General features: G+C 34.4%; 2 protein-coding genes across 2 annotated transcripts; both read left to right on the top strand.

The window, feature by feature from the left end:
• Window positions 1-10,417, top strand: LOC140797457 (uncharacterized). The gene is made up of 5 exons (XM_073150894.1): window positions 1-129; window positions 319-836; window positions 3,261-3,377; window positions 5,992-6,647; window positions 9,810-10,417. The coding sequence occupies exons 2-5, from the start codon at window positions 336-338 to the stop codon at window positions 10,153-10,155; spliced, it is 1,620 nt and encodes a 539-aa protein (XP_073006995.1). The 5' UTR covers window positions 1-129; window positions 319-335; the 3' UTR covers window positions 10,156-10,417.
• Window positions 10,418-15,536: 5,119 nt separating this feature from the next.
• Window positions 15,537-17,179, top strand: LOC140797877 (ethylene-responsive transcription factor ERF113-like). Its single transcript, XM_073151565.1, has 2 exons — window positions 15,537-16,158; window positions 16,370-17,179. Exons 1-2 carry the CDS (start codon window positions 16,026-16,028, stop codon window positions 16,891-16,893), a joined length of 657 nt encoding a protein of 218 aa, XP_073007666.1. The 5' UTR covers window positions 15,537-16,025; the 3' UTR covers window positions 16,894-17,179.
• The last annotated feature ends 4,638 nt before the right edge of the window (window positions 17,180-21,817 follow it).

Below are 21,817 nucleotides of genomic sequence, written 5' to 3'. Positions count from 1 at the left end.
ATCGAACGCCATTTGCTGCCCCGTCGTAGGGCTCTTGAATCCCCGTCTATTTAAACTCCTCGCTGCCTCGGCTTAGATCCTCGAATCTCTTCGTCTCGCCATTTCCTGCCGTCGTTCGAAGAAACCCAGGTAAAGTTTCCTCTCCTCTTGTCCAGCTTTTGCGCTAGGATTAGGATTAGGGTTAGGGTTTTTACGTCCTCTCGCTAGAATCAGGACATCCACGATCCGATGTTATTCGGTTTTTATCCGGAAAAGCTTGTTCTTTTCCGGGTCGTGAGGTCCAACTGTTCGCTGAGCTCGATTGGTTTCGGTTGCCAGCGATCTCAAAGGAAGCCATGGTGAAGCCGAAGAAGCTTAAGAACAAGAAAGCCACGGTCGGTCCTCTTACCCGTAGGCCGACCTCTTCGAACAAGATCAAGAAGAAATTGAAGGTCAGGAGGGACAAAGATGTGGCCGTGACGGGTCCGGAAAACGGTGGAGTACCGGTTGACGACCCCGCGTTGGCTTTGGCTTCGGCCTCGGCCTCGGCGGCTAAACCCGTCACCGCTGCTACTGGTAACAGTAGCAAAGACGAGGGGCGTAAGGGGAAGAATCCCGTGGAGAAGAGCTCGGGGTTCATCTTTATGTGCAGCGGGAAGACTAAGCCAGAGTGTTACCGCTACAGAGTCTTTGGGTTGCCCAAAGGGAAGATTGAGGCGGTAGAGAAGATCAAGCCTGGGACCAAGCTTTTCCTGTATGATTTTGATCTTAAGCTTCTGTATGGCGTTTACAGGGCTACCTCTAAAGGCGGGTTGAACCTTGAGCCAAAGGCTTTTAGAGGAGCATTTCCTTCTCAGGTAATTGTGCTTCTGGGTGAATTTCCTCGTCCTCTCAGTTGAGCTTGTATTGCATAATTCCAAAGATTTTGCCTCTGTTATACTCTGAATTCGATGTTTCTGGTGGATGGCGCCTAATGGAATTAGTAGAAATAATGTGCATGGGTGCGGAAATGATTTAAACTCGATTGGTTATCTTTTCCAAAACAAAGTTAATCTGTAAAAAGATGAATGAACAGTAGCATATTCGTCACTACTGACATTTCATGTGCAAAAGATCAGGTTAGTTAACAGGTTTCCTTGCGAGTCTAGTAGGGTTGGGTTTAAACTTGACCAATTCAAATAAATAGGATTATTCCTTCTCTTTCTTTGTTTTCTTTCTTTCCTTTGTCCCTCCTTTGCCTCTTCTTCCTTTATATCCTTCTAGTATCTTTGGTCATCATCATCGCTAAGACAATAGCAAGCGGAACATTGAGGACATCAACACAAACTGGTCCTGATGGACGAGAAGTACTTGAGGGAAAAAATGGCAAACCTTTGCTAGATGATTGTGTGATGTTCTTTAATATGAAAGGTAAGATTTGTACGAAAATTATAACATTGATAATATTTGAATACTGGGCATCTAGAAAATAGCTTGCATAAAAGGTGAGACTTGAGGTTAATATGTTGAGGTGGACAAGTGAAGTTACAAAGACACGTGCTAGTTTAGAACAAAAAGAAAAGTGTTTGAGTAAGTAGCTTGGGATGGGAGGACTAAAACTAATGTGGGTATTATCTACAAGACAAGAGAGTAATTGATTTTGTGCAAGCTCTTGAAATTAACGATGATCGTGTTACATGCACGGATCATGCTGACCACAGACCATGCCGTAAGAGAGAGAAAAAAAGAGTAAGGGACTACTCACCGTCACTCGAGCTCGCACACCCCGTCGGGTGCCCTATCCCGAGGGGATTTGCAACTTAAATCTTTAATTTCTTTCTCTTTCTCTCGATCTTTCTTCCTTTCCCCTTGGGCGAGGGCACCCAATGGGGGTGTGAACTTGGGCGACAGTGACTTAGCGATCAGCGACGGTAAGCTTGACGACGAAGTCAATGGTGAGTGGCGAAGCTACTAGGAGGGGTGTCGTGCGGCACCCCCCTCGTGCCATGTGTCAGTACGCCATCAGCACGGTCGTTCATGCTTGAAATAAAAGCTTTTCTTATGAATTGTTATTGTTGTGGTCATCACACGGCAAGGAGTCGATGCTATCCTTTCCTATTGAAATTCTACAAGTCATAACATTAGATCGACTCTAAATCTATTTTCATGCTCAATTTTGTGAGAGACAGGTTAGTTTTGCCACTCACATTGGACAGTTGCAAAGTTTAGGAGGAACAACTATACGAGGATCATATTGTGTATGTAAAACTTTCAGATGATGTAAGAACTTTGTTCTTGGTTACTAGTCGGAGTTGTTGAAGCATCTTAGGCATTTTTTAATAGTTGTGGTAGCGACCTTTGATACTTTTTATACCAGTCTCTTGAAAAAGGTTGCCTTGGATGGTCGCAGAGTCATGGCAAGTGGAATACTAAGTTAAGATAAACTATTAATCTAGCTTTCGAAACTACGCGAGGTTGCCATTGGAATTCTTGATGGGTCTTGATTTAAGTTTTGTTGGTACTTATCATATATCTTTTAGATGATGTACTCAAATAGCTTTCTTAAGCTACTAAGGTTTTTTTTTCCTATATTGATATATGCAACATGTTTTGGTCTATCATTTTCTTGAAGCTTTTATTTTTTTCTTTGAAGTAGTTGGTAAAGCATTTTCACAAGATTTGATTCTTGTTAGCTTTAGGTCCAAGGGTTGGGCAATGTCAACTACCCAATATTGTCCATTAAGTATTGGAAATGCTATTAGACCTTATGTGCCAATAGCTTTTTATAACATTGAACATGCTTGTCCATTCATGATTATGAATACATCTTTCCTTTGTTTATATGATCTATGAAGCCAATTTGTCATCCACGAAACATATTTTCATTTAGGAGTCGATTTCATTTATTTTACTATGAATGACACTTTGAAGAGTATTTCTTGAGGGTGTTTCTTGGTGTGACTATAAGACTTGCCCAATGCATTAATGGGTTCGTTTACAAAAGCATACTTTTTGCTAACAAAGGTAATGTTGTGTACATCTTCATTGCAATATTGCACATTAGTTGGACGCTCATTTACTTGAGTATTTTTTTATTGAGTGCAATTTTAATATATTGACTAAATGCAATTTTCACTTTTTTGGATAATTAGAATAATCATGCTATGCCACTGTAATTGTATTCTTGTGCTAAAGATTTGCAAGTTGATATGTTGAAGATAAACTTCATGGTTATGATATAGCTACTTGATGGTCATAATTTCATGGTAGTTGCGCTGATAAATATATACCCTTTTGTGTAGGTGAAGTTTAAGATTGATCGAGACTGCCTTCCTCTACCAGAGAGTGCTTTTAAACATGCTATACAAGAGAACTATGACTCAAGGGGGAAGTTCACCCCAGAGCTCAACTCAAAGCAAGTAAGGATTTGGTATCTTGTTTACTCCGTATGACATAGTCGAGGATGGGGTCGGGGGTTGGATCACCATTGTGGTTACATCCCAAAGATGATTGACTAGATAACCGACTTGCGCAATGCATCACCTCTAGGAGACTTAGCGAGCATATTATTTTTTAAGTCGATGGGTCACAGAATGTTCGTAGACTATCCGTTTAAAGCATATATAGACCAATTGCTCAAAGCATATCATCTCCCAAAAAGCATACCCACCCCAAGTTAAATTCAACTTAATTGCTATTGATGGGATAGAGAATATTCTATTACTTTTAAAATAATAATGTAAAGTACTTGAAATACCCCTTAACAAAGTTGTCTATCGAAGAAGGCAATGATACAGTAACAACGGTGTGGGATAGGATAATAGATTACCTAGTAGAAAAGATTTTAAAATCATCACAAACCTCCCTTTTTCTTTTCTATTGCAATTTCTCGATTATTATATGATGATTTCTTAACTTTCCATATATGGAAACAGATAGACTATAACATCTCTTATGTCAATAAGACCAAAGAGATATTAAATGAATGGAATTGGGATATAGATGGAATATAATGAAATAGAGCCACTTTGAAGTTCCCTATGAAATGAGGCATGGAACGGAGCCACTATGAAGAAGTTCCGGGAGTTACGAAGGAAGCTTCAGACTCATATTGTTCATAGAGGGGGTATTAGTATATTACAATTATTATGCTTATATGAGTTAATTTAACTTATTTTGTGGTAATTCTCCATTAAGAGATGACAAATAGGGTGTTTTTGAGGCAATAAAAGCAAAACACAGGGGGTCTACTAATAAATGCCTATATCAAATGGTGTTAATGGTAATAGGAAAATTTGCAATAACATGAGGGGTTGTTTATATAATTTTATATATCACAAGGCATGATAGGTGATTCACCATTATGGTTCCCTCCCAGAGATGTTTAGTTGCCAACATTAACTTTGGAACCTTGAATAGACTATCGGTGATATGCCGGAGGAAGGTGAGGATGACATTAAGTCATCGTGACCCTTATGCCTCGGTCTGACACACGTGCTACAATAGCCTCAGACTAATCAATTTAATATTGATTTATATGTAATCGGTCGAACATTTCTTGAAAACGCTTCTTTAGTTCAGAAATGAAAATTTCCAAACCTTTTTCTTTCTAGGTTTAATTTGGTTCAAACCCTTCTTTTTTTGCGTTTTCTCGAAAGAACCCCTCCCTTTTACAATAGATATCTATTTAACACATTGGGTTAAATTTAACTTACTTTACCTTAACATAGAAAAATCTAGAAAGAATTAATTGATATTATTCAAGGTGATGTTTTTAAACTTTCTAAGTTACTTTCATCAATGTTTAGAATAAGCTCTTATATAATGGTTTTACTTTCACAGTCATATAACCTTTTGTTTTCTTCCTTTATTTTTAATTTCTAATTATTTCTATGTCGATGGGTATTCAAATTATTCCCTAAGCAAGGTGTTTTGATAATTTGAGAAGTTTGGTTACTTAATTATTGGTTTTGGTAACATTGGATTGATACAAAGGTAAAAGTATTGTGTTAATTGGAATTTTTTGTAAAACCTAGTAGCTTCTTCCAGGGATTTTTTTTGGAAAAAGTGATAAGGGAGGGTTTGAATAATGCAAAGGTCTTTTTTCTTTGAAATTTCCATGATAATAAAAGAAAAATGTAGGATTTTTTTATAAATTCCCCTTGACTTTAAAGTCCCTTATTTCATATTAGAGTATTTGATATTCATATTATTTTATGTGGAACTTTGGTATGATCTTTTAGTCGTAGTCACATATATTTATTTAACCTTGTTTTATGATCATTTTGTTTCTGTGCTTAATACTACTAAATTTAGTAATTAATAGGGAAATTTTAAAAACCAACATGAATTCCACTTTTATTATCACTCACAATCTACCATATGGATATTTATTATTCAGCCCCTGCATAATTTTCTTTAATCTATATAGTAATTGAGCCTTAAAAGGACTTTTAAGGCATTAAAAATGAAATGTAGGGGTTGAAAGATAAATAACTGTGTGGTAAAGTGTGTGATAATAAAAACAAACCATGAGTGTTTTTAGTAAATTACCCTAATTAATAATATATTCAATTGGTTTTACTTTTTACAAAAGTATTCATTTGGTCATGGACTATGACCTATGCCTTATGTGTATTATATTTTTCTTTTTGTAGACCATATGTGTCTTTTCACATATACACTTTGCATTTAGACTGCTCGGATACTATGAGCACTTATCAAAAACATTAGTTGATAGGCCAGCTACTTAAAGTCAATTGTCCCACAAACTAAAACACCACCTTCTCAGTGAAGATTGTCTTCAAAGGAATCATCCATGCAAACAATTTTATCTAGAATAGATTTATTCATTGGACATCACTGAATAAATTTTATTCTTTTTTTCTTTTTTTGTGGTGGGGAGGTTGTATCGTGACATCCTTCGATGTTATTGTCTATAATCAATTGACATGACATCTTCTAGTTGGTATCTTCGAGCTTATCCACAAAGGTCAACTATTTTAAATTCTTTTTTGTTATGCTTGGTTGCAGGTTCGTAGGTTGATGACATTATTTCAACCTATCAGTGTACTACCACAACCAGCATCCCCACGATATACTAAGGAGAGGCGACCAACATCCCAACGATATATTGAGGATCGACGACCAGCATCCCCACTATATATTGAGAGGCGACCAGTATCCCCACGATATATTGAGGAGAGGCGACCAACATCCCAACGATATATTGAGGAGAGACGTCCAATATCCCCACGATATATTGAGGAGAGGCGGCCGGTATCCCCAAGATATATCGGAGAGAGGAGGCTGGTATCTCCAAGATATGTCGAAGAGAGGCGACCGATATCGCCAAGATATATCGAAGGGAGGCGACCAATATCCCCACGGTATATTGAGGAGAGACGACCCCCACCTTTTGTTCATTTGCCTCCTTTTGAGAACCCATCTAGATTAGGACACTCTCGTGCTCCACCATTGATAGAGTCTAGATACATTCTTCAAGGTTCAACTCATCCAAATGATCCATATGCAAATTATCGGCGTGCACCTCTGGAATCGGAAACTCGACATATTCCTGCAACTGTTCTACCGCCTGTTGATTCATGCTATCCACTTCTTGCAAATGATCCATATCATTTTGATACCATGCGAAGTTATTATCCAGACAATCCTAATTCATCTGATCGGTACTGCTTTTTCTTCCTTTTGATATAATGCATATACTAGTTGCTCCTTGCTTGATTTACGTTTTTCTTGTCTTTTATGAACTTGATAAAGTGAATGCAACATATCCTTTTTTTGTAAGCTAATAAACAAAAGTGTAGGATTTAATCTATATTAGTTTTAGTTTCCATTGAATTGCATTATTCGTTTTGTTTAAATTCTCCACTTCTAGTAAAAAGTTTACTCAGCTAGCAAATTTTTAGTTGGCAAGCACACATAATTCACACTTATAGGTTCTCCATTGTGTTGTCTTACATTGCATATCAATGTCATTCTGTGGACAATTGGGAAGGGGAGCGAGACAAAGATAAAGGAAGATCTAGTAAAGGGTGGACTACTTGGAGGTAGCAGAGGGAGGGTGGGAGATTATAACATGAGAAGAATAAGATTGGTTGGATAGCTTTAGTTACGCCTAAAAGTTACTCACTAGGGCCCTGTTTACTTCAAGAGTAATTTTTTTTCCTTATTTTGTAATACAATCCTTTATTCCATAATGATAGAATAGCCTTATCCTAGATTATAAACAATATTTATGAAAATTATATTTTATACCACATGGTAACTCAATCACTAATTTAATCTTTATATCGATTCCATCAATATATTTTATATGAAATCAAAGGGTATTTATCATAATTTCATAAAAAAAATAAAATACATTTTAATTATTTTTTTCTTCACTTTATATCATATTAAAGGTAATTATTGCACCTTTATTTTAACATACAAGTAAATATAGGAATAATTATTTCTAGAATAAAGGGCTCATTTTATTCTTAAATAAGAATACTATTCTAGAATTGGCCTTATTTCTGAACAAACGAGGCTTAAAGCTTATTGATTTGAAGTTAATAAAGATTGGGTTGGTCTAATTTGAGCCTATCAACTTGACTTGGATTTTTTAATTATTCTTTTATGAGTTTATCAACACCACATTCCCTTCTCTTGGTCATTTTTTATGCTGTGGCATGAGCATGAATCGCAATTGTGAACCACTAATACAGTATGTCACTTGTATACATAGTGTTGAGGTCCTTATTCTCAACATCTAACATTTCTCCTGTAGGTAGGGATGATTGTTACGCCCTTGCCAGCTTTGTAAGCGATCGAGGCAGGCAGATTGACACTCAATTGTTTTAGGGTTTGTGTGGGTAAATTAGGAAAATTTCCATAGGAATTTCAACATGTAGGATTTGAGAAGTGCGACTGAAGGATCCTATGTGATTTTTTTCCCATTGGACTCATTTAATGTATCATTTTTGGATGGTTTAGGAAATTTCGTAGGAAACAAATAGATTGAAGAGAGATAAGAGGAAGATAAGGTGGTGGTTGGAGGAGAAGGTGGTGAGGGTGGTGTTGGATTGAGGAGATAGAGGTAGAGATGGAGGAGAGAAGAGTGGTGATAGAAAAGGGAGAGGGAGAAGGAGAGATTAGGAAGAGAGACAGGGGAGGTAGGTAAAAAATGAAGTCAGAAAGAGATGTTTCCTACTGGAAAATCTTTCCTTGAAAAAGATCATCCAAAAACCTAGATAAGGAAGTTCTCTTATCCCTCTAAAATTTTCTAAGAAAAGTCAAATATGTGCTACTAAATAGGCCCTTAGTATTATTCTATCCTTGGTTAGAGTGAGGGAAAAACTGGAGTATTGAAGGTGTGAAAATGAAAAAGCGAGAGATGTTTGCAACATGGCGGGAAAGGAAAAATAAGGAAAAATGAAAAACATGAAAAAAAAATTGAAGAGATAATTCCTTTTTTCACTCTCTGAACTACCATCATTTTCTACCAACGACTCCTGAACTTTTTTTTTGTATATAATGACCCGTTAATTTTTACATAATGACCCTCTAAACTTTTATTTTTGGTATATAATGATTATTTAATAGAAGGGGTCAAGTGAGGTATTTTTGATAGTTTATGGAGGTCATTATGTGCTAAAAAAATTCGAGAGGGTCAGTGTAGAAAAGGGTGATAGTTCAGGAGATGAAAAAAGAATTATTCTAAAAATAAAAAAAAGGGGGAATGAAAGAAAGAAAAAATATAAAGAATTAATCGTTTTAGTTGGATCAGGTGTTTGGTCTGGGTCGCGTAGACAACAGGGTTAGTGCACATTGTTCCTGGGCAAGTCAAGGTCGAGCTATGGTAGGCTGAAAGCATGCTCAAGTCAGGCTTAAGCCTTGGTCTTTTTCTGGCATACACAGGCCGGCGTGTGAACCAAATAATTGTTCCTACTCAACTACTATTTTCTCTTTGAATTACCATATGAGGAGTGCTTGAACAACTATTCTTCATTGTCATCTCCATATTTGATGCTGACTAGGGGCATTGGGCATCGATACTTGCATGGGGTTCTGTTGGATATTGTGTGATTTCAATTAATAACAAAAGAAAACGTCGTTAGTGATCGGCTGAAGGGGAGGATGTGATATTCATTAAAAGAAGTATTGTCAATCAACAGAAGCTGTAAGATACGCCAATTATTGAGAGATATTTTTTTCCATATCATGATGATGATTGAGAGGTGGTGTGCTGTTGATAAATGTTGATGTTTTAATGGATGTAGTTGTTGCTGCATATTTAGGAGATTAAGAAGGCACTTATGTTCTAGTTTGATTTTGTAATTGTAACAATCAATATTTGCAGTCTTTTTCCTTTGCTTCCTATTGCAACTTAGACTTGCCATTTTTGTCTTATGTTTGCAATAATTGTGTCTTAATGTTCTTTTGGTGAATAAGTTAGATTTATATTGTCCGGGCTCTAAATTCTGTAAGGAAGCAAGAATGCTGTGTATGTTTTGGTTGCACGTATATGATATATATTGTTATGCTGTATCCTCTGCATCCATTTCGGTCATATCAGTTTATTCCTTCCCATTGAGTGCATTGGTATTCTTTGCTCAGCTCTTAACTGAATGAAAGCTTATAATTTAAGTAATTTGGTCCTCAAAATGTCAAGTTAGTTTGTATAGTCTTGGGATTGAGTGACATTTATATTGTTACCAACACCCTTCATATCGATTTTACTGGCTAGATTTTTACTTATATTTTCAGCAAAATATCTGTGTAATATTTTACATAAGATACTTATGTTTTTTCTGGTTGGTATCATTTGATATTCTTTTTTGGTTCAGTGTAAGTTACAGGATTGTGCCTGAGATGGTTCCAAGCGATCCACTCCTCGGTAGGGATTACAGATCCCTAACAGCAGGCAGGGAGGGGGAAATAGCACCTCGAGGTGATCGTGTGCATGATATCTACTATCCTGAGCGAGTTGTCAGCCATGTCTCGCATGCAGCTGCCACCCATGGAGTTGAACTGCCCCCCCAGCAAGGTCACTGGATGACAACTACCTACGAGGATCCAAATCATGCATATGCTGAGAGTCTCCAAAGGCCAATTCTAAGCAGGGCTAATATGCCGAGCGTGCCCGTTTCCTCTCTTTACTCATTTGCTGGTGCTGCGCCAGCATATCGGTGATTGTTGTTTGGTTTCTCTGCTGAACATATCTTTTCTGCCCTAATTATCGCATACTAGAAAGATCCTAATATTAGTTTTGTTTGTGAGCTAGCTATGCAATCACTAATGTTTTCATTTCTATGGTAAACAGTACCAATTCAGAAAGATCTTTTGATGGCAGCTTCTTTCACTTGCCAGTTTGTCAGATTTGTGGGAAAGTATAGAACATCTAGATCTACTGGTTAGATGCTTTGCAATAATGTTGCTTGACCCTTTCATGTAATTGGTGCATGCTGACCTCTTCCAAGCTTTTTTACCTCTCTATATGCCAGGTTTGTAGCTTTAGACCAGTCAATCTTTTTCTAAATACTTTTTCTATAAAACATTACACCGTTGGTGATTTACTCAATCTTTTCTGAGCATCTAAAGCTGTTTAAGATTAAGTCCGAGAGGAAATGTTCCAATTAGTTCTCAATCGCATAAAAAGCCTTAGGCGTTATCTTTCCAATGGATGGAAATGTTCCAAGTAGCTCTGGAAATGTTTGGACATTAGCACATTGAATGCTTCATATTATTCTAAGGAGTTATTATAATTCCACTTGGAAATTACCCACTTATTATGGCTGCTTCATGTTCGGCTAGTGAGTTGGAGTAGAAAGTATGGAAGAAGTCATTAGTGAAGGTAAAAGGGAGGGTTTTACTTGAGGGGTTTTTTTTTTTCTTTTTAAAATAGCTGTGTATTTAACTTAGCTCACCCCTCTAATTAACATTTGTTTTAGAAACTAAGTTATGGTATTATTTATTTGTTTTATTAGACACGGGATGGAATTGTAATCTAAATAGGGTGGTGGCAGGTATTTAATTGCCCCCAGGTAAGTGATGTGAAGTATTTGTTAATGTAGTCTTTTGGTCTAATCTTCATAAACTTGATAGTTGCTAGGATAGTATCACTCAGAAAGTGTCCTCTCATCTACTAATTCATACATTTGGGTAATCTTTTGTCATACAACTTCCATTGTAGCCATACATAAAAGAAAAATGTATATAACTTTGAGATAGCCCAATAGTATTTTGGTGCCGGTTACAACATTTAAAAACTATAATAGTAATTATGAAGGTTGTCGTGTTACCGGCACATGATACAATGGCAATAACTTTGACTATATATGATCATTGGCGGTGAAAGCTCCCTCTCCTTTCTCCTCTTCTCTTTTCCTCCCCGTCTCTTTCTATTATGATCCTCAGGTAATTATAATATTTAAAAATTATAAAAAAGTTTATATATATATATATATATATATAAACATATGATTTCTAAGATGTCTTCGTCATTATAATATTTACTTATTGTCCTGTCTGTTGTTAGAAACATACCACCATCAAGATGTCCACGTCAGCGACTGTAATCTGCAATTAACTAATACAAATTGAGAGGAACAATGGTGATATGCGAGCTTAATATTTTTTTTTTTCTAAGGTTATCAATAAGATCTTCTCTATATGCCAACACCAACATCAAGACGTCAACCCTTGGATTGCGTCACGTCTTAACTACTTAATTTAATAACATACATTACTTCGCATATGGGGCAAGCTATTGCAAATTAATAATAATATTTTTGACAAAATTATAAGTTTTAATGTATACAGTTAAGTATTTGTGTATATATCCCTTAAAACACTTGTACATTGCTTGGTTTGCACTAATTAACTATTATGATTTGATTAATTATATAAAGAGAAAAAGTATCCTGGTTCTTATTCCCATGCTTTCATTTTGTTAGTTAGAAAACTAAGATTGTAACCAATAATTATCAAAAAAGCTATTTGCAGGAAAAAGAATCTTTTGGTTTTAGTAATTGTAATATTGGGATCTTAAATTAAGTACGTGTATTTTTTCATTATATATATATATATATATATATATATATATATATATATATGCAAGTAAGAGTTTATTTTTTTTATTTTGAAAATTAAAAGATCTTTTTGTTTGTAAATGCCCCCACTAAGTCGTCAGGGGTTGACTTGGGCAAGAGTTAGGCAGGCTTCTTGCCGTTGATTTGATTGGTAAGGGAAATGGGTTGACTACATTGAATCTATTTGCTTGTCTTGTCTTGGAATTAATTTAGTAAGTTCATATACTTTGACTCTTTTATTGAAGAGATTATTTCCATTACTTGAAGATTCAATGGATTCTTTCCTTGAAAAAAGAACAAACAAACTAGTTGATTAATTTTTAATTATGACATACAACAATGTTATATGGAATCTAGTGACACTTTCTTTTTCCTTTGTTCAAATGGAAGAAAAGAGAGCTAATTAGTGTTTTTATGGGCCATGTTTCTTGAGCTTTAGTCTCAAAAAATATATTAAATTAATCATGGCTAATGAGAAGGGATTGATCAAAATATCCTTATGTGATCTCTCTAAAAACGACTTTTTCTTTGAAAGATAGAGAAACTATCGTTGAAAAATTGAATTTGACTCCAACCTGAGTGTTCTACGAAGAATATGACTCGTAATGTAAATATTAAAAACATATAATGTGAGAATTAAAAAAATCTCAAGAAGCTCTCTCTCAAAGTCTTTATTTGGATGGAATATTTTTATTTAGAACTCTAAACTATTACAAATTTTTACACACTTTTTGAACTTTTTTTTACTATAAACACACCCTGATCTAAAAAGTTTTCTAGTTTAGAGGTCGGCATAATTTCTTTTCTTTTTAGTTCAAGGAGATATATATTAGTTTACGGGTGTATATGAGTAATTAAAATGTTTAGAGAGTGTATACAGAAAAAGATGATAATTCAAGGGGTCTAATGGAAATTATCCTATTTGAATATGATACGTAACAAAAAATTAATAATTTTTTTTTTATTAGAAACCAATCTAAGTACCCTAATCATTCTATTAAATCTTACATAAAATATAAGTGATCTATTCAATGTTTGCGCTACTACATGTGAGAGAATTTAAGGTCACCATTGTGGCTCAGCGGTCGGGTCTTATAAGTTCCAATTAGTTTAATTTCCTTATGGATGTTTGAGATTAATATTTAAGAAACTATTTTATTATAGTAGTATATTACTAGAACTCCAATTTATATATTGAGGAGAATTATATTATAATTAGTCTACGAGTTCACCATTCAAATATCAAACAATTTTGTCAATAACTACTTAAGAAGAAATTTGAATAAATTACAAATTAAGCACTATAAGTCAAATAGGTAGGAGAAGGAAACATATAGCTTCAATCTAAGAGACCAAAATAATAGATGAGTCGAGCCTAAACATAATTTGAGGGTCGAAATTTATTTCGACTTCGAGCTTGAGCACAAGTTGGCTCACTCAGATTTGACTCATTTAAACATCTAGTGATATAAAATAATATTTAGAGAGATCAAGATATAATTAGCGTCATAAATTAAGGCCGAAGGATAACTAAATTTTTTTTCTTCATTTAAACATTTATTGATAAAAAAATTTCATTATTATTTTTGCTGAACATCACTTAGGTATTGAATTTATACAATTTATATCTTATTTTTTAGCAATGTCTCATTACTCCTTATATATCACTATCTTCGATCGCAGATAGTGATATATAAATAGAGAGTAACACTTAGGTCAATAACATTAATTTAAACTTATAACTTATTAAAATGTGAATAAGAAGGTGTTTGGTTATTGAAATTTGAATAAGAAGGTGAGCCCGAGTTATATATCGAAAATGCCCTCCTCTATGCTTACAAAAAAGTATTAATATTTGTGTATTTTTAGGGGTATTTTGGTAATTATTTTTATTAATAGAAAAATTATAATATATATATATATTTATTTATTGATAAAAAAATTCATTATTATTTTTGATAAAAAAAGGTAAAACTAGTGATACCAAAAAAAAATCATGATTATTTTTTTCTTAACATCACCTAGGTATTGAATTTATTCGATTTATATCTTATTTTTTAGCAATATCTCCTTACTCCTTATATATCACTATCTTCGATCGCAGATAGTGATATATAAATAGAGAGTAACACGGAGGTCAATAACATTAATTTGAACTTATAACTTGTTAAAATGTGAATAAGAAGGTGTTTGGTTATTGAAATATGAATAAGAAGGCGAGCCCGAGTTATATATCGAAAATGCCCTCCTCGATGCTTACAAAAAAAGTATTAATATTTGTGTATTTTTAGGGGTATTTTGGTAATTATATTTATTAGTAGAAAATATGGCTAATATCTCACTCCCTTATTTTGGGTCCAAATTGGAAAAGTAAAACTAGTCTAAGGGGTTACGTGAGGGCTTTAACCATGACTTATACTTAATTTAATGCACACTTAATTACGTATCAGACTCTTTCATAGAGATTTTTTTTTTAATTATTAAACTACGTGCTTCTTCCACTTAACTTGTGACATCTAAACACCTATTAGGTTTAGTTTAATGCATTGGATTTTTACAAAATTTCCACTATTTTTTTTAAATATTATAATTGCCACTACATTTTAAAAAAAAATATCAGTTCAGTCTTTTAGTTCTTTCAAAAGTACCATTCTGATTAATTTTTAATGAAATACTCCTAACAAATTATGACTAAAATTAATAAATATATATATGTGTAACATATTTATCACCAACTTTTGTCTGACAGAAAATAAGATATATTTTGTTGTACCTTTTAATCTATTGTAAGGATGTTTAGGTTTGCACTAGTCCATGGCCTATTGTGAGCTAGCAATTAACCAGTTTGGCAGAATTAATTGTAGTACAGTCTGACTTTGACCTAATTAACCACAATTGACTAAAGATCCAATTAACTTTAACTAATGATCACAAGTTCATAGAATAATTTGACAGGACTCTTCTTTCACTGATCCCTTAAGTTTGAAGAGAACCCTTAAGCTTAAGTTGGGTAGAAGATCATTAATTATCTTATTAATTTCATATTAAGTTAACCTAGCACCTCAAGCAGAAAAAAAAAGAAAAAAGCTACCTAAAATATTGTGAAATCTAAACAAAAATGCATGTTATGTGTGAATCCATGCAGCCTTCCAGATTCTAGATAACACCAGACATAGCCATAAGTCTCACTAATTTGGATTATTTAGAAAGTAACCCTTTATCCTTATTATTCTAACCAAATACTAAAATTAAAAAAAAAAGGATAAACATTTTGTTTTTATTGAGACAAGTTCAATTATAATAGTTTTAAAGAAAAACCTCTATTTTTTTCTATTTGATAAAGAGTATCATTTCATCTCTCAATCAAATACTAATAATGTATATATATATATATATATATATATATATATATATATATATATATATATATATATATATATTACACCATTATATAGAGTACCTGGAAAGAAAACAAAGTAGACAACTCTCAAAGTCACAAACCCACTGAGCCAATAAAAGCCCCCCACCCAACTCCCATTTCCCGTTCTTATCATCTTCCCCACCTTCTCCTTCTCTCTCTCTCTCTCTCTCTCTCTCTCTCTCTCTCTCTCTCTCTCGCCTTTTTTTTGTGTATGTATAAATACATGATCTCTAACAAACCAAATCTTTTCTTTTGTGGAAAAAAAAAGAGATATTTTTCTTCTTGATTCTACCAACACCAACACCAACACCATCACCATCATCGTCGTCGTCATCATCATCATCTGAATCGATCGATCTGGTCGTCGGCAGTTCCAGAACACCAACGGTGTCGTTGGTTTCCTCAGCCGAAAGGTGGATCGGAGGCATGGGAAGAGGCCCCTTCCTCCACACCAGCAGGAGGAGGAGGAGGAGCAGCAGCAGCAGGAGGAGGAGGAGGAGAAGCACGTGCTCTCGCACTTCTACGCACGTGCCGACCTCGACACCTCGGCTATGGTCTCCGCTCTCGCCCATGTGATTAGCTCCACCGTCCCGGCCGGTTCCATCGGAGGAGGAAGTAACCCCGCCGCCTCTCCACCCGGCTCGGCCCAAGTCCTCGCCGAACCACCCGCTTCTGCTCAACAAGGTGTATATATATATATATTTAAATTTTATAGTGTAAAATATCTATAAGAATCAAAGCTTAGTCAAAAAAATTTAAGTTGATATCATCAATTACAACAAGTGAAATAATATCTTCTTCTTCTTCTTCTTCTTCTTCTTCTTCTTCTTCTTCGTCGTCGTCGTCGTCTTCTTCTTCTTCACATTTGAGATATGTTGCTATTGGTCTAATGAAGGTAGTGTGGCGAGAAGGCACTATAGAGGAGTGCGGCAAAGGCCGTGGGGGAAATGGGCAGCGGAGATAAGGGATCCGAAGAAGGCGGCGAGGGTGTGGCTGGGGACGTTCGACACGGCGGAGGACGCCGCAATAGCCTACGACGAGGCCGCGCTCCGATTCAAAGGCACCAAAGCGAAGCTCAACTTCCCGGAGAGAGTCCAAGGCCGGACCGAGGTCGGCTTCGTGGTCAGTCGAGGAATCCCGGAGAGATCATCGAGGCCGGCGCCGGTGGCGCCTATCGCTGCCACGTCGTTTCCTGACATAATGCAGTACGCGCAGCTACTCCAAGGTGGAGATGCTGACTTGCACAATGCCACGTCCGGGCTCTATAGATCTAACTCTTCCCAGATGTCGCCGTCGTCGATGTCGGGTTCTTCGCCTCAGATCCTCGATTTCTCGGCGCAGCAATTCAGGAGCTCTTCCTCTTCTTCTTCTAGCTCATGGCCTCATGGTGATCACAAGAACAAAGATAGTAGTAAATAGTAACAAACATCCCATATATACATATATACATATATATATGTATGTATATGTACGTATGCTTGAGTTGGAAGAATGTAATGAGTTTCTTTCAATTGGTTAATTAATTTGATCTTTTTCTATATATAAAGAATTCTACAAAATGCATGGAGTGCAACTGCAATGCCATGAGAAGAGAGTGTGTGTGTGTGTGTGTGTGTGTGTTATTTGTTCATCTTTCTATCCTTCCAATGTCTTCTTTGTGTGTTTGTTATATGTCCAAGAAGTCCAACTCTATATTCTCTACTTATACATCATTAACTTTCGACTATTCTAAAACGTATAAACTATTAAAAAACGATGGTTTTTATAATTCAGACAGGCAAAAATAGCTTTTATATTTTATATTCTAATAGAAAACGTTATAATATATACATGTATAGAAGTATATAGGTAAGTCCAAAGTTGTAATTGGAAACAGGTAGGTAAGAAGAAGATATTAATTTATAGGTTTTTCTTTCCAGAGAAAGAGAATAAGAATGTCGTTCGGCAGGAACTTTAAGAGACATGCAGAATTTGAGTGCTATCTTAATATCATGTAAAAGAACATGTGACGTTTAAGTATCAAATAGTTTTTTTTTATTTTTTTTTACTAAATTTTGTTAGGCCATTTGCTTTATTTCTTCCATTTGGTTAATTAAATAGATGATGTTAATATTTTAAAACACATGAAATCAAAGAATAGAACTCATTTAAAATAATTATTTATCTTTATTTAAAGTCAAACAACATATTTTTATTAGTTGATATTTGCTCTAGAGAGAGAGAGAGAGAGAGAGAGAGAGAGAGAGAGAGAGAGAGGGATAAGAATATATGCCAGATGACATGATATGATATGTTGTTACCCAAACCCGCCATGGAATTTTTGGCTTAGCTTTTAAGAGTTCGGCGCGCACACGTGGAAGAGCATGAGCCTATCATCTTCTGATCATGACGCCACGTGGCAAGCATGGAGTTCACCTTTCTGCAGTTCTCTGTCCTCACGTCTCTTGATACAGGTGGGGCTGCCACGTGGGCGCGCTCTGCTGTAACTTTGGTGCGTCCTCTCTACCGTTCCGTAGGGTCGACGACGTGTACGTCCACGTGGACCGACATGCACGTGAGGAGTAGGAGGAATCCTTCCGTGCGCGCCACGTGGCATTCGATAATATTACGTACGTACTCTGGCAGCTGCGTGTAACTTTATAACTTATAAATAAAATATATATTTTTTAGAATAAATACGTGAGAATAGGATAAAAAATATAATAAAAATGTGTCAAATATCACATGATATATAATGTCAAAGTATCTCACATCGTCCAAGGATAAAATTCCAAACACAAGTACAAAGCGTGCAAAATAAGCTTCCACGCTTTGATTATTACTTTGTTTGTTGGATGTGAACAAAAATTAGAGTATATGTGGCTACCTTTCTTTTAATTTTATTTTTCTATATTACTAAAATTTAAAAAAAAAATTAATTTTGCGAAACTCTAGAGAGACAGAAGAACGAACTCCGATTCGGGACCCCAATGTGGATCACCAACCAAACCCACTCACTAAATGGTGGGCCCGAACCCATCAGTGTCTGTTCAGAGAGTCAGAGGTAGCGACTCTTATCTGATCGAGGAAATAAATCTCCGGCCGACTTCTTGGACCCAAGTCCACGCGCTTTGGCGTTAAAAATTCATATAACACCCTACCTTTACGCATTTTTACGATTCCGATCCTCAGGAGTTACAAATCCGAGTAAACGTAAGGTGTTATCTGCAAATTAATATCCTCCTCTTCTTCTGTCGACCGTCGAAGCTTCGAGCAGAAGCAGCGCTCCCCCCTTTTCATCTGCACTGCAGCACGCGGGAGGACACGTGGAGTCACGTGGGCGCCACGCTTTTGGCGGAGCCCAGCGGTGTAAATAAATTCTTTTCCCTCACGTGGGCACGCTTCACGAGGCGGGTAGCGGGAGTAGGCGGTGACGCGACCGGCGACCGGCATAATTTTGGAGCGTGGTCGGGAGAAAAACTTCCAACACTTCGAACTCCTTTTTTTTTTTCCTTTTTTCTTTCTATTTTTGGGTTAACTTTTCTTTTTTTTAATCTTTATTACTGTTTTTGTTCTTTCTTCCTTTTTTTTAGCCATCGGGCAGCGGTGTGTCGGGTACTTTCGGCTCAAAAACGTCAACCTTTGCGGCACAAACTCTTCCGACCCTTTCCCATACTATGCAGAATGGTAGATCTGTTAACAGTTTTTTTTTTATAATTTTTTTATACTAAATTAGTTTTATTTAGCTTTAATTTATTTTACCGACGAACTCTAGTAAAGTCGGTAGGTACATTTCTTATGACCAAGGAGATTATTAGTTCAACTCCAACCCCAAATAATATTGTGGAGAAATTGTTCGGTGATTTGTGGTTTTGGAGAAAGTTGGTTTTTTGTCTATCTCATATCTAGTCTATAAGCTCATGAATGATTAAAAAAAATATATCTTTATTTTAAATTTTATTTATTAAAATAAATAGCACCTAGATTTAATACTAAAATAGACTGTCTTAGAGTATTTCCTAACTAAAATAATTCATGAAAACCACGATAAAGATATAAATATCATTTTTTCAAGGGTTGGCTCAGTTATCTAGTATATGTATATTAGGAGTAGCCAACCCTTTTATCAAGCTTGTGATTGAATAAAAAAAATTAAAGTTTTAACGAGTTTTTAATCAATCTATTATCATTATTTCTATTTTATTGTGATTTTGAAATTATTTTCTTAAGTGATGTAGTTGTTGTTATGTAAGTTCCACGTTAATGTGATCAGAGATAGAGATATTTACTCTTAGACAATAATTTAGATAGTAACCTAATTTAAAAGAGAATCACATTTTTTTAAAAGTATTTTATTATTATGAACTAAGTACCTTTGAAAACTGACTCTAATAATGCTAAGTGAGATAAGTAATTAATCATCTAAAAATGTAAGATGGGTAGGTAATAAATTAACAATGTATATCATACCCTTTTAAAAGATTTGTTATAATTAAAAAAAATTGGATACTTTTTTTTAATAGAGTGTTGCTTGTTATAAAAGAAAATACAAGGCTTTATAAAGTGGGCTAATGGAAAAAGAGCTAGGTTCACTGCAATAAACTCAATTGGGTCTCACCTACAAAGTATAAAAAGGCTAAAGGAAAGGAATAAGTTGATGACTTATGGAAAAGAAAGTGATACAAAAAAGAAAAATAATAATAATAATAATGCTTCAAGAACTATTTAATTAATGTAGTAAGCTGTCTCTCATGCTTCATGATGTCGAATAGTATTTTAAATTCTCTTTAATTAGTGTTCTCATACTTGATCCTAACTTAACCTAATTAAAGTGGTTAAAGTTCCAATAAGAAGCTCTAATTAATAAGGCTGTGCCACAATTATTAGGCACACTAAATTTATTTTTTAAAATATCTAAAATATTATTTTCTCACTTTCTTTTTATTTAACTTTTAGTATACCTTAGCGAAGCATCGTTATAAAATCTAAATATTTTCAAGAATATTTTTCTCAACCGTCTTTTAGTAAATTTAGTTTATGTGCGATTAGATTGAAAGTTTTCTCACAGATATTTTTATAATTTTATTCATAGGGTTAAATAAATTATAGTCTAGAGTTAAAAGATAGTTAGTCAAATTAATAGTAAACCACTAAGTATCATATCAGTTTCATTTCTCTATTTAGCATCCTAATAATATTTTCTAACTAGAGAGACTTTTTACTAACTTTTAAGAAAGAAGAATATACTTATACTTCTAAAACCATTTATTTTAATATAATTAATTATATGATTCTACTTCATCCCTTCACTTTGAAGTGGGATCTATTCTCTCTTCTTTTTTTCTTTTTTTTTTGTCTTGTTAGTCTCTTTTCTCTCTCTCTCTCTCTAGCTAGATTTATAAAGTTGTTAGGTATCAAACTTTGTCTTAATTAGTTTAAACAATGTTTTTACTTAAATAATCTGACATAAAAAACATTTTAAGTTACTCTAAGGGAATATTTTATTTTATATAAATGATAAGCTCATATACTACAATAAACATAAAATATACCCATGTTAATCTTATTATTATTATTATTATTATCTTTAACTAAACTAGCCCTCCCAAAACTTATTAGTTGATTTAAAAAATTGATGATTAGAGTAGCAATTTTTAAATATAAGTCGTTGACCTAATATATAAAAATTTTTAATCTACTAAAAAATTACTAAGTACGAAAGAATAATTTGCTTTTCTATCCAGTAACTTTCAAATATAAATCATTGATTACTTAATAATCTTTTAAAAAAAATTCTAAATTTTCATAGCGATATTTTAACTCGTCTAATCTCGTACTTAAGTTTCGAGACTAATTTTTTTTTTAATAGACATAAAATAATGAAAGAATTTTTTTTATTATGATGGGCTAGTCGAAAGAGAATGTTAATAGATGTAAAGTGGATGATGTAGAGAAAGAATACATTCCTCTTTTGCCAATTAGGCAACTCGCACTTTAGTTGAAGATTAGTAGCTTTGATGGCTATAAATGGAAGCATACTCATGCATTGGTTGAGTTGCATGCACTTGAATTAACTTTTGAGTACTTAAGCTAGAAAGTAATAATAGAAAAATATTTTATATTCATGTCACCAACTAATCTAGCTTCCTTTATGATAGGAAAAATGTTAAATTATGAAACATATTAATGGCTCACTACCTAACAATTATTTTTATTATTTATCACAGGCCCATGATGCTTACTAAAAATTTGTATTCACAATGGCGAGGAATAAATAAAAAAATGATTCAATAAAAATTATTAATTTTTTTTTCTAATTCAATGGTCGAAATTAAATAAAATTAACTACGGATCACTTTTTTAA

The sequence above is a fragment of the Typha latifolia genome, chromosome 11 (genome assembly GCF_019914945.1).
Source record: "Typha latifolia isolate L0001 chromosome 11, TyphaL0001v2, whole genome shotgun sequence".
NCBI lineage: Eukaryota > Viridiplantae > Streptophyta > Magnoliopsida > Poales > Typhaceae > Typha > Typha latifolia.
Note: the sequence above shows the minus strand (reverse complement) of the source record. Positions and strands in the feature narration are given on the sequence as shown.

Excerpts from the sequence above, each read along its gene's own strand:
- LOC140797457 (XM_073150894.1), top strand. The coding sequence starts at position 336 with ATGGTGAAGCCGAAGAAGCTTAAGAACAAGAAAGCCACGGTCGGTCCT. Across the intron at positions 837-3,260 it reads GAGGAGCATTTCCTTCTCAG|GTGAAGTTTAAGATTGATCG; the intron begins GTAATTGTGCTT and ends CCTTTTGTGTAG. Across the intron at positions 3,378-5,991 it reads CAGAGCTCAACTCAAAGCAA|GTTCGTAGGTTGATGACATT; the intron begins GTAAGGATTTGG and ends GCTTGGTTGCAG.
- LOC140797877 (XM_073151565.1), top strand. The coding sequence starts at position 16,026 with ATGGTCTCCGCTCTCGCCCATGTGATTAGCTCCACCGTCCCGGCCGGT. Across the intron at positions 16,159-16,369 it reads ACCCGCTTCTGCTCAACAAG|GTAGTGTGGCGAGAAGGCAC; the intron begins GTGTATATATAT and ends GGTCTAATGAAG.